The 12,757-nt window shown below is 43.9% G+C and overlaps 1 protein-coding gene across 1 annotated transcript in view; it reads right to left on the bottom strand.

Annotated features, from left to right (window-relative positions):
* Positions 1–935: 935 nt before the first annotated feature.
* The window catches only part of CCDC69 (coiled-coil domain containing 69), a 35,714-nt gene continuing 23,892 nt past the window's right edge, over positions 936–12,757 (bottom strand). The window contains exon 8 of the mRNA XM_023726604.1: positions 936–1,605. Within this exon, the coding sequence (XP_023582372.1) occupies positions 1,539–1,605 (67 nt within the window). The 3' untranslated portion in view covers positions 936–1,538. The remainder of the gene's footprint in view (positions 1,606–12,757) is intronic.

The raw sequence follows: 12,757 nt of genomic DNA, 5'->3' as shown, positions 1-12,757 counted from the left end.
GATAAAACAATTTGGGGTCGGGGCCTGGAAGGATTTCATACAATATTATCTTGAAGAACAATTAAAACAATTGCTGATTTACCCTAAAACATAGCTATAGTCTGACTTTTGGAGCCTCTGTTTCTCGGAATTGACTGCACATAGATAATTCTTCAGAAGAGCATAATATTTAAGGCAAAATGGTCTTCACCACTTTATCTAGACCATTGTTTCACTTAAAGATGACTTTTAGAAACTAGTTTCTATAAGGCTCAAGGTTCAAAAGGACATCTAAGGGCAATGACCTGGGTGGATTACCTCAGCTCCATGGACCCCAGAAATCTAGATTCCAGGAGAATGAAAACTGTTTCTCAGAGGCGATTGAAAAGACCATGGCTTGGGTCAGGTGCACCTTAGTCATTAAAGTGATATCTTGCTTTTTAAAACTTTGAAGAGATCTTTTGCAGCAGATTTGCCTGATGCAATACTGTACATCATTTGATTTCTTGACTGCTGCTTCCATGGACATTGATTGTTGATCCAAGTAGAATGAAATAGTTGACAACTTCAAATTCTTCTCCAAGAAGAAGAAGGCTGAGTTATGTCTCTGCTATTGAAAATAGCCTGGAACAGCTCACTCATACATTCATTCATTCTGCTATTCATTCAGCAAATATTTGTCTAGTGCCCACAAAGCACCAGGCATTGTGCTAAGACACTGGGGATAAAGGGGGGAGTAAAGCAGACCTGCACCCAGCTTTCAGAGAGCTCACACCCTAGGTAGGCAGAGATGGACCTTCATGACATAATCACACAAATTCTCACAGAATTACAAACTGTGATAGGTGCAGTGAAGGCGAGGGGCAGAGTGCTCTGAGAGTGTTTAGCATCCTGCAGTCTAGACTCAGGGCATTGGGCTAGAAAGCATCATGGGGCATTCTCCAGGGACTTCGGCTGGGCCCATATACCATTATCTGGGACACATGTATACTCTTCTTGTGAAATCCCTCTACTAGGGAACCATCAGCTAGAACTTGGGCTCAGAGTGGTGACCAGCCAAGCTCCCAGCACCCTCCCTTGGGAGTGCTGAGCCTATGAGGCTGGAAGATAAACTCTTACCTCTCAGAGTCCTTTCCCTCCTTGTGGGACTCAACCACTGAAAAGAGAATGTTAAAGCCCTAGATGGCAAGAGGCCTAGGCGGCCAACACCTTCCTCAAACAGGTGGGGAACTGGGGCCCAGAAAGAAGAGGCTGCTCAAGGTCACACAGCAAGCAGCAAAGCCAGAACTGGAACCCAGCTCCCCATGATCCTTAGTTCTCAACTGCTTTGAACTCCACCACAAGACCTCCTTCATTCTATGAATGACAACTGATTTTACATAGCAGGAATCTTGCTTCAACAAGAACCCCTCAGGTTTTCTAGCGGCTGCAAGCAACGGTTAGGATACAGACAAAACCCTGTATTAAGGAGCAAGCGGTTTATGGCTATATTTGGAGGCATTTGCACTGTGGTGTTTATTCAGTCAGGCCACAAACATACATGAGTGAAAATACATTCATTACAAGTCTGTGTTGAATACTATGTTTTCATTCAATAAATTTTCAAGGAAAATGTAGTGGTTATGGCTGTGAAAGAAAAAAAATAATAACAGACATCTTACTTTGATTTTAAGAGATTTTTAAAACCAAAAATTAATCATAAAAAAGCCTGACCCAAACTGCAAAAATATTGACTTTTTTTTTTTTTTAACCAGAAACTGTTCTGCAGAATTGCAAATTTGTCTTTTCTGGCTAGAAAATGACAGTCAATAACAAACCCATTACTTGCGATTTAATGAAAAAGACTGTGTTTCCTTAATTTTAATACCAAGAGGTCAAATGGATAAAGGGCCAAATTTCAGGAGTTAGTTTTTAATGTTAATTAAGTAACCAGTAAGTACTTAGTCACTATGGAAACTTGTATTCTTTAAGGAAAAAAAAAACAAACTTAAACTTCCATGAAATCTCCAATCCTGGGGAGTGCTTTTTCCCCCCCTTTATTTTCCTTCCTGAAGGGAGACTCAAGCTCCTCTAATTTGCAAATTGTTTATTAAATCATGAAACAGCCGAATAGTATATTATTGATTTGAACTAGTTCAAAGGTTTTTTTTTTTGTTTATTGTTGTAGTTTAAGTGAAAGTTTACATTTCAAGTTAGTTTCTCATACAAAAATTTATACATACATTGTTATGCGACCCTAATTGCTCTCCCCATACTGTGACAGCATACTCTTGCTTTCCACCTCTGATTTCCCATGTCCATTCAACCAGCTCCTAACCCTCTCTGCCTTCCCATCTCACCTCCGGACAGAAGCTGCCCGTTTAGTCTCATGTATCTACTTCAGCTAAGAAGCACACTCTTTATGAGTATCATTTTATGTTCTATGGTCCAGTCCAATCTTCGTCTGAAGAGTTGGCCTCGGGAATTGTTTTAGTTCTGGGTTGACAGAGAGTCCAGGAGCCATGCTTTCTGGGGTTCTCCAGTCTCAGTCAGACCATTAAGTCTGGTCTTTTTACTAGAATTTGAGTTCTGCACCCGACCTTTCTCCTACTCCATCAGGGACTCTCTGTTGTGTTCCCATTCAGGGCGTTCATTGGTGGTAGCTGGGCACCATCTAGTTCTTCTGGTCTCAGGCTGATGGAGTCTCTGGTTTATGTCGCCCTTTCTGTCTCTTGGGCTAATACTTTCCTTGTGTCTATGGTGTTCTTCATTCTCCTTTTCTCCAGGTGGTTGGGACCAATTGATGCATCTTAGATGGCCGCTCGCTAGCTTTTAAGACCCCAGATGCCACTCACCAAAATACGACGCAGAACGTTTTCTTAATAAACTTTGTTATTCCAATTGACCTAGATGTCCCCTGAAAGCATGGTCCCCAGATCCCCACCCCTGCTATTCTGTCCCTCAAAGTGTTTGATTGTATTCAGGAAACTTTTTAGCTTTGGTTTAGTCCAGTTGTGCTAACTTCCCCTGTAGTGTGTGCTATCCTTCCCTTCACCTAAGAGAATACTTGGCTACTCTCTAGTTAGTGAATAACCCTCACCCTCCCTCCCCACCCTCGTAAACTTCAAAGAATGTTTTCTTCTGTGTTTAAACCTTTTCTTGAATTCTTATAATAGTGGTCTTGTACAATATTTGTCCTTCTGTGACTGACTAAATTCACTCAGAATAATGCCCTCCAGGTTCCTCCATGTTATGTTTCACGGCTTCATTGTTGTTGTTTATCGTTGTGTAGTGAATATACCATAACTTGTTTATCCATTCGTCCGTTGATGGGCGCCTAGGTTGTTTCCATCTTTTTGCTATCATGAATGGTGCTGCAATAAACATGGGTATGCATATATCTATTTGTGTGATGGCTCTTATTTCTCTAGGATATATTTTGAGGCGTGGGATTACTGGATCGTATGATACTTCTATTTCTAGCTTTTTAAGGAAGCGCCAAATTGATTTCCAAAGTGGTTGTACCATTTTACATTCCCACCAACAGTGTATAAGTGTTCCAGTCTCTCTACAACCTCTCCAGCATTTATTATTTTGTGTTTTTTAGATTCATGCTAGTCAAAGGCTTATTTTTTTTTTAACATTTGTAAATGGCCTACTTTGAGCCACTTGTTTTTAGAATCAAAATGATCTCCCTGCATGAATTTATAATGACTGCTCCGAATAAACCTTATGTTTTAACTTCTTTGTGTTTTGATTATTTTTAATAGGGCCTTGGGATGCTAGTTCTTGCTCATTGCACCATTGTTTCCAATAGCAAAAACCTGGAAACAACCGGAATGTCCTTCAGCAGCGGAATGGATAAACTGTGGTAGGGTCAAACCATAGAATACGATGTAGCACTTAAAGAATAAAGGTAGGTCCCTGGTGGAGCCCTGGTGGTTCAGTGGTTAAGTGTTTGGCTGCTAATCAAAATGTCAGCAGTTCGAATCCACAAGCCACTCCTTGGAAACCCTGTGGGGCAGTTCTGCTCTGTCCTGTAGGGTCACTGAGTCAGAATCAACTCAATGGCAATGGGTTTTTTTTTTTTTTTTTGGTTCTGGGTGGTACAAATTGTTTGCGCTCAACTATTAACCCAAAGGTGAGCAATTCAGATCCACCTAGTGGAGCTGCAGGAGAAAGACCTGGTGATCTACTTCTTTAAGATTACCCGTTGCCATCAAGTGCACTCCAATGGCTGTAATCTTATCGAAGTAGATCTCCAGGCCTTTCTTCTGTGGCCCCACTGGGTGTATTTAAGCAGACAACCCTTTGGTTAGCAGCCAAACACAAACTGTACCACCCAGGGAACCTTTCATAAGATTACAGCCATTGAAAACCCTAGGGAGCACAGTTCTACTCTGGAACAGGTGGGGTCACCCTGAGTCAGAATCGACTTGACACCAACAGGTCTGGTTTTTGTAATATGAAAATCCACAAAGCAATATTGCACTTTTTCTATGAGTGTACATATCCATATATAAATGCAGAGAAAGATCTAGAAAAATACCCACCAAAGCAAAAGTGGTGGTTACCTCTGTCAAAGAGAAAAATTAATAACAGATATTTTACTTTGATTTTAGGGTTTTTCTTACCCATGAAACCAAGTATTAACTGTAAAAAAAATTCCCGACCAAAAATTAATCCCACCAGCGAAGCAGCTGGTAGGTTTGAACCGCCAACCTTTCTGTTAGCAGCCAAGCTCTCAGGGGCGGATTATCCAATAGGCAAGGTAAGCACAGCGCTTACCTTGCTTACCAGATCATCTGTAGTGAACAATTTCACATTTTTTCACCATATCAAAGATTCTGCTTCTAGGTATGGCTGGCATCTGTCTCTCTTCCAACCTGTAAGAATGGTGGAGGGGCAGAGTCTGACCTCCTCTAACTTCACACGGGGGAAGGAGAATCAAGATCAACAGCCCAAGGCTGATCCCTGTGAGGTGGAGGTCAGACATGTCTCCTCTCTCTGCCATCTTTACCAATTCTGACAGCAACTGTCTTAGTCATCTAGTGCTGCTGTAACAGAAATACCACAAGTGGGTGGCTTTAACACCAAGAAATTTATTCTCTCACAGTTTAGTAGACTACAAGTCCAAATTCAGGGCATCAGCTCCAAGGGAAGGCTTTCTCTCTCTGTTGGCTCTGAAGGGAGGTCTTTGTTGTCAATCTTCCCCTGGACTAGGAGCTTCTCTGTGCAGGAGCCCCAGGTCCAAAGGACACGCTCTGCTCCTGATGCTGCTTTCTTGGTGGTATGAGGTCCCCATTTATCTCTGCTTGCTTCTCTCTTTTACATCTCAAAAGAGATTGGCTTAAGACACTATCTAATCTTGTAGATCTCATCAATATAACTGCCACTAATCCATCTCATTACATCATAGCGATAGGATTTACAACACATAGGGAAATCACGTCAGATGACAAAATGGTAGACAATCATATAATATTGGGAATCATGACCTAGTTAAGTTGACAGATATTTTGAGGTGACACAATTTAATCCATGACATTAACCACCCCTCCCATGGCACTCTCTACTTCTCTGCTGGGTTCGAGAATTCATTGCAATGGCCACACAGAACTCACAGACAATACTCATGATTATGGGGTTTATTAGGGAAGTAACAGGTTATAATTCAGGTTGAGGAACACTCAGGACACAATTCTTCCATCAGGACAGCCTCTTTCCAGCCATGCTGCAAGCACACCTCTCTCTGGCCCTTGGCCTCTGGCCTGCTCAGGCAAGTGTTACAAAGCTCTTTCAGCTCTGCCAATAAGTGCCCAGAGGCATCCCGCTCTGCCAGTAAGCCTCGACCCAAAGGCACTCAGCTTTCTTGCTTCATGGGCTGGGAAGGCCACTGCACCGTCTCTTGCTGGTGTCTCCTGCTGCTGTTTCTCTGCCACTGCTTCTTTCTGTCTTCAGTGTTACAGCTTGATCTCCTGGTTCCAGGAGCTTCTCAGTGCAGGGATCCTGGGCCCAAAGGGCACGCTCCACTCTTGGCTGTCCTTCCTTGGTAGTGGTGGGATCCTCTCTTTCCTGCCCTTGGGGTGGCTCGTTTCAAGCCCAGAGGGATGGCAAAACCGACCAATCCCTTTGGTGGACCACAGTTACCCTGTTTGCACAGTCCTGTTCAATCACCTGCATGGGAGTTACAAGACCATGGCGAGAAAGTCCACACAAAAGCGATCCACCCGCACTGCACAACCCCACAGCACCTTCCTACAAAATCAAAACCTCTTTTCAAATTTACAATCCCTGTATTACCCAGTGATCAAGGTAAGCACAGACGTAGCTGTGCTTACTTACTAATCTGTAGTGAACAATTTCACATGTTTTTTACCACATCAAAGATCAACCCTGTCATTGTATCACAAAAGCAGCCACGGACAATATGTAAATGAAGGAGTGTCGCTGCGTTCCAATAAAACTTTATGGACACTGAAGTTAGACTTTCATATAATTCTCATGTGTCATCAAATATTATCTAAATTTTTTTTCAATCATTTACAAATGTAAAAGCCATTCTTATGCTCGGGGGCTATGCAGAAACAGGTAGGCAGTCAGATTTGGCCCATAGACAGTAGCTGACCCCTGCTTTAATGTCTGGTTCAAGCCCCAGCTCCCTCCTACCCACATTTACCTATTTTGTCCTCAAACATTCCTGTCCCTCTACACCCCCACCCATGACCCTCCGATGGCCCCTCCAGCTGCTTGCCAGTCCCGCCTGTCTGCCCTTGAGGACACTCCTCCCCTGCCCATAGGACTGTTTTTTTCCTGAGTAGGGCTCTGAATAGCTCCACTCACGTTGGCAGGAGGAACCCAGAGAAAGAAACTTTGTTTGGAGTCCTGGAGAAGCCAGGGCTCAGGGCTCTGATTTCCTTTTGGACTCAGGCCCCCATCCTTCCAATTCCCTGTGGTCCCCACCACTTTCTTGCTCACTCTCTGCAACTCCAGCAGCCTCTCTCCTGCAGCCCCTGCATCCTGTCCCCTGGGCCCCTCTAGTCTCTCCCATGCGGCCCCTGCAGCAGCTGCAGCATCTCAGCTCCAGGTCGTTCCACCGCGTAACCCAGAGCCCTCTGGTTTCTGGCCTGTTGCCTGCTCATCTGTGTCATTTCAGGTATGGACCTCTCCATCCCTCACTGGGACAGTCCTGAGACCCCTTGCCCCTGCCTGTCCCAAAATTGCCCTGTTGAAGACTAGGGGAAGGGTAATGTGTGCCGAGTCCTAAGCTCAGCTCCTTTGCTCTGTTTGTGTCTTGTCCCTTCTCTGAACTCAGCTTCCTCATTTGTACAATGACAAGGATGCAGTGTATAATCTAAGCCCCTTCCATACCTAACAGATCTTTGTGATCTGAAAGTCAGAGGCTATCATTTTAAGTCTGCCAGTCTAGAATTCATGTTGTGGGTCAAAGTGTGTGGAACTCTGAGTCTGAGAGAACAAACCCTGGTAAGATTTAACAAAACAAAGACTCAGTTTATTCAGGAGTAAAATGGGGATAACTATGGTCTCAAAATAATAGGGTGGTTTCAAAGATTAAATTATATAGCGTATATGAATTTTTAACCTACAGCCTAGTAAGTAAATACTCAATAAATGGTGTTTGTTGTTAGTTGTTGTTGAGTTGATTCCAATTCATGGCAACCCCATGTGTGTCAGAGTAGAACCACTCCATAGGGTTTTCAAGGCTGTTACCTTTCAGAAGCAGATCACCAGGCCTTTCTTCTGAGGTGCCTCTGGGTGGGTTCAACTGCCAACCTTTTAGCAAGTGGTTGAGCACTTAACCGTTTGCACTATCCAGGGATACCTCAATTACATTGTAGCCATGTTATTTTAAAGTCCTGAGTTTATCATACTGAGATTATATCATGATCAGAGTTAGAGTGTTTATTTCTAGATTCTTAGAATCTAAGAGTCTGATTTTTCTCACAAAGATTAACCATCTCAGGGCTCCATCAGTGGCAAGGCCTGAAGGATTTGTAGCCCAGGACTTGATAGGAGACTGATTCCTAGAGAGGCCAAGATCCTGGGAAGACATCCCCTTCATCTCTCAGCTTCCTGCCCTCCCAGGAAGGGGTTGGGCCACCATAATCTTCAGAAAAGCATGGGTGGTGCTTCGACCAGGACTTAGAGAGTTGTCATCCCAGTCTTCCTTTTCAGATACTGTCAGGCCATTAGCAATATTCTCACTTAGTGCTATCAGATGGTCCTTAAAATCCATTGCTGCCAAGTGGATTCTGACTCATAGCGACCCTATAGGACAGAGTAGAACTGCCCCATAGGGTTTCCAAGGCTGTAATCTTTACGGAAGCAGACTGCCACATCTTTCTCCCACGGAGCAGTTGGTGGGTTTGAACCACTGACCCTTCGGTTATCACTGAGCACTTAACCACTGTGCTACTAGAGATCCTTGCACAGTGTCTGGGCACCCAATAAGTTTTAGCCGTGACCAATCCGAAATCAGACCTGATGTTACCCAAATGTTTGCATAGGTGACTGGTTAGCTTGGCAGACTCAGAAACTTGGAGGCTATAGATCTCATCATGGCTCCCAGAGAGGCCCCTTCCCCCAAGGCCTGGCAGCCACTCAGTCCCAGGAGGCAGAGTTTCCACTAATTGAGATGTATTTGCAGCCGCCCTGTTATCAAGGCTTCTTGTGGGCCCTGTCATGATCCACCAGCACAACCCCAGCTCTGGGAGCCACGGACCCCAACAGGAAGGTGGCCAGAAGCCAGAGACTTCCTCCTGCCAGCTGCTCTGACAACAGCCTTTCAATTACAGCAATCAAAAAACCAGTGGGTACTCCTGACCTGTCTGTTATCCTGTCCTCTGATTGGCTTACTTCTGCTTGTTGGCAGGCCCCTATCCCTGAAAATTTGGCTACTAAAGCATTAGCTTTATATTTGGATTAAAAAAAAATTCTATAGTAAACAAATAATGTCCCCCAAAGATGTCCACATCCTAATCCCTGAAATCTGTGAATATGTTACCTTACAGTGGCAAAGGGAGTTAAGGTTGCTAATTGACTAACATTAAAATGGGGGAGATTATCCAAGATGACCTGGGTGGCCCAATGTCATCACAAGGGTGCTTAAAAGTGCAAGAGGGAAATGGAAGAGAGAGCCTGCAAGATGGCAGCATGAGGAAGACTTGGCTTGATGCTGGGGCTTTGAAGACAGAGAAATGGGGACATGAGCCAAGGCATGTGGCAGCCTCTAGAAGCTGGAAAGAGCAAGCAACTAGATTGCCCCGTAGAGCCTCCAGAAGGAATACAGCTCTTTTGATAACCTTGATTTTAGTCCAGTGAGACCCATTTTGGACTTTTGACCAACAGAAGTGTAAAACAATAAATTTGTGTTGTTTTAAGCCACTAACTTTGTGGTAATTTGTTACAGCAGCAATAGGAAACTAATACACTATGTATAATGACAACCGCTATTTATTGAGATTCTATTACCTACCAGACGCTGTTGCTAAGTGGGTTTCCTATACATTATCTTATTTAATATGTGCATTAGACCTGCAAGGAAGGTACTCTTGTTCCCACTTTCTAAATGAGGGAAATGAGGCTCAAGGAGATTAAATGACTTGGCCAGTGTCACAGAACTAGTTTGTAGCAGAGAAAATATGCAAATCCGAGCACATCTGGCTCTAAAATCTGTGTTCCTTCCACTGTCCCAGGCTCACCATCCCTCCTCTGGAACTGCCTGGCTGCCTCCTTGGAGTGTCCTTGTTTTTAATACCAGGCTTCAGTGTTCTAGGTCATGTTGTTAATATGGTGAGCCTAGCTGTTCTGTCTGCAGCTTAGTTTCTCATCCTATAAAAAGATGATAACAATGCTTGCTGGGCGCCTTTTTGGGGCTGTGGCAACGAATGAATCAGAATGTGGATGGGAAGATTCTTTGTGAACTGTTAAGTGCTCTCCTCATGTAAGATATTCAGAATAAGCTTCCCCAAACTACCCAAATTTCCCCAAACTCTCCCATACCCTTTTTCTTCAAGGCCAGAGAAGGTCCCCAGGATAGAGAATCCCACCAGGTCACTGGGGAGATGTTTTAGAGTGTGGAAAAACAGAGGACTAAGGTTAGAAGGTGGTGGTTTGGATGCCTTTCTTTATTTTTGTTTTGTTCTTGCTGATTTGGTACCTGTAGCTGTGGACTAGAGGGAATTGTGTGTGAGGGTGATAATGACTTGGGGCCAAAAAGAACAGTTGCTAAACTCCATTGGGAACTTTTCTATTACTGCTGACCAAACACTATGCTAGCCTCCTTACTCCAACTGGCCTCTACTACCCCCACCAATAATGGGGCGGTCCAAGGCTTTTGTAACTGGTGTTAACATGGTGTTTTAAGAAGATGTATCTGATGCTGTGTGTAACATAGGTTGGAGGCAAGAAGACTAGTCGGGGGCTACTACAATAGTCCAGATATGATCTGATCAGGGCTTGGAGTGAGTGGTGTTGGCAGTGAGGATAGAGAGAAAGGATGGGAACTATTAGAAAAGAAAAGAGTCTCAAAGCCTGCTTCAAACTGTGCTAACTTCTCTGTATGAAAAGAAGATTTGAAGTTGGAGTGGCTAGGAGGGACATGAAACAAATCTGCTCCCTTTTCTACAGGGAAGAAAAATTAGATCAGTGGGTAAATTTGAAGCTAGTGGTCAGCATGTGAAAGGGCTTTCTAGCAGTCAGAGCCATTCTGCACTGAAAGAGGCTACTGGTGGAATTCCTATGGGCTCTGGAGTCAGGCCAGCCTGGGTTTGAGTTCCGAGTCTCCTACTCCTTGGCACAGTACCTTGGGGAAGTTAACCTCTGTGATCCTCAAGTTCCTCATCTGTAAAATCAGAATAATACTTACTTTGCACTCATTAAACCAAACCTATTGCTGTCAATTCTGACTCATTGTGACCCCATGTGTGTCAGAGTAGAACTGCATTCCATAGGGTTTTCAATGGCTAAAATCTTATGGAAGTAAATCACCAGGCTTTTCTTCCATGGTGCTGCTAGGTGGATTTGAACTGTCAACCTTTTGGTTAGTAGCTGAGAGCAAACTGTTTGCGCCTCCCAGGGATCTTTTGCATTAAGAGGATGAAATAAGAAAATGTATATAAAGGTGATAGTACTGTTCCAAGAAGCCCTGGTGACGAGGTAGTTAAAATGCTCTGCTGCGAACAGAAGTGTTGGTAATTCGAACCCACCAGCTGCTCACAGGGGAAAGATGTGGCAGTCTGCTTCTGTAAAGATTTACAGCCTTGGAAACTCTATGGGACAGTTCTACTCTGTCCTATAGCGTTGCTATGAGTCGGAATCAACTTGATGGCAATGAGTATGGGAGTACTGATCCAGGTGGCACAAACAGTTTGTGCTCGACTACTAACCCAAAGGGTAACAGTCTGAATCCACCCATTAGCGCCATGGAAGAAAGGCCTGGGGATCTGCTTCCCTAAAGATGACAGCCAAGAAAGCCCTATGGAGCAGTTTTATTCTGTAACACGTGGGGTCACCATGAGTTGGAATCAACTCAATGGCAATGGGTTTGGGTTTTTTTTTTTTCAGAAAGATGGCAGATGGCACAGGACTGGGCAATGTTTTGTTCTGTTGTACATGGGGTTGCCATGAGTTGGAGCTGACTTGACAGCACAAACAACACTGTTCCCGAAACACTGTAGGCTCAATAAGTGGTAGCTATTGATATTGCCAAATAGTGAGCTCTCCATCACTAGACATATTAAATAGACAGGTTAAATGACCTCTTCTGGAGTGTGCTTTAGAAGGTATTGAAATGTTGGTGGCAACTCTGATAAGACAATATGTAAGGTTCCTTCCATAGCCTACCAGCAATTCCACTTCTGAGGAATTGCTTCCAGGGAAGCAATCTGTTTAAAGGTGCATATACAGAATTGTTTATTTTAGCTAAGAATGTGAAACAATCCAAAGACCCAACAATGAAGAAATAAGTCATGATACATCCCTACCGTGAAATACCATGCAAGTCTTTAAACATGTTGGCACATGTTTGTTTGTTGACATGGAATGATAATCATAATATTACTAAGCAGAAAATGCAGATTATAAAAAATATGTATTGAATTGTTCCATTTTAATTTTTACAGTAAAATACTTATTTAAGACATTTGCATAGAAAAACCTTGGAAGAATATGCTTCAAAATATTAATAGTGATTATCTTCAGATGGTAAGATTTGGGGTGATTTTAATCCTTTTTCTTGATTTGTCTGTATTTTAGAATTTTTCTCTAATGAATGAGAATTACTTGTGTGGTAGTAATAAACATAAAAGGTGACAGAACTCTGAGGTCTTGTTAACTGTGGGGGTGAGAAAAGGACAGGATTTGAGGCAAACAGTGAATGGTGAAGGCTGGTAATCCCAGATCCACACAGTCTTCTCTGCAGCTGAAATCCAGCAGTGTGGCGGAACTCCAAAGGCTCAGAAAAAGGCTCAGAGCAGTCAGCCCTGGTGAGGTGAAGCCCTCAGGAGCCTCAGGCCTGAGAAAGTCCAAATCAGACTGGAGCCAGAAGCCCCTGCAGATGAGGACCACTGTGGAGGCTGCAGCCTCTGCATCCCCAAGCCCCCTATCCCTTTCATCCTGACCCAGTTAGGGAGGGGCCGATTCCAGAAGGTGGGGGACTCTCTGAGTCTGTTGGTTGGGAAGCCTCTGGAGCTGCGCTGCCCGGGGAAGGTGGTCAGCTGGCGGGTGCCTGTGTACCTGGAGGAGGAGGGTGAGGGATGCCTGAGGTATGGGGCGGAGG

The sequence above is a fragment of the Trichechus manatus genome, unplaced genomic scaffold (genome assembly GCF_000243295.1).
Source record: "Trichechus manatus latirostris isolate Lorelei unplaced genomic scaffold, TriManLat1.0 scaffold00011, whole genome shotgun sequence".
NCBI classification, from domain to species: Eukaryota; Metazoa; Chordata; class Mammalia; order Sirenia; family Trichechidae; genus Trichechus; species Trichechus manatus.
The sequence above is the reverse complement of the archived record's forward strand: the minus strand, read 5'-3'. Positions and strand labels throughout refer to the sequence as shown.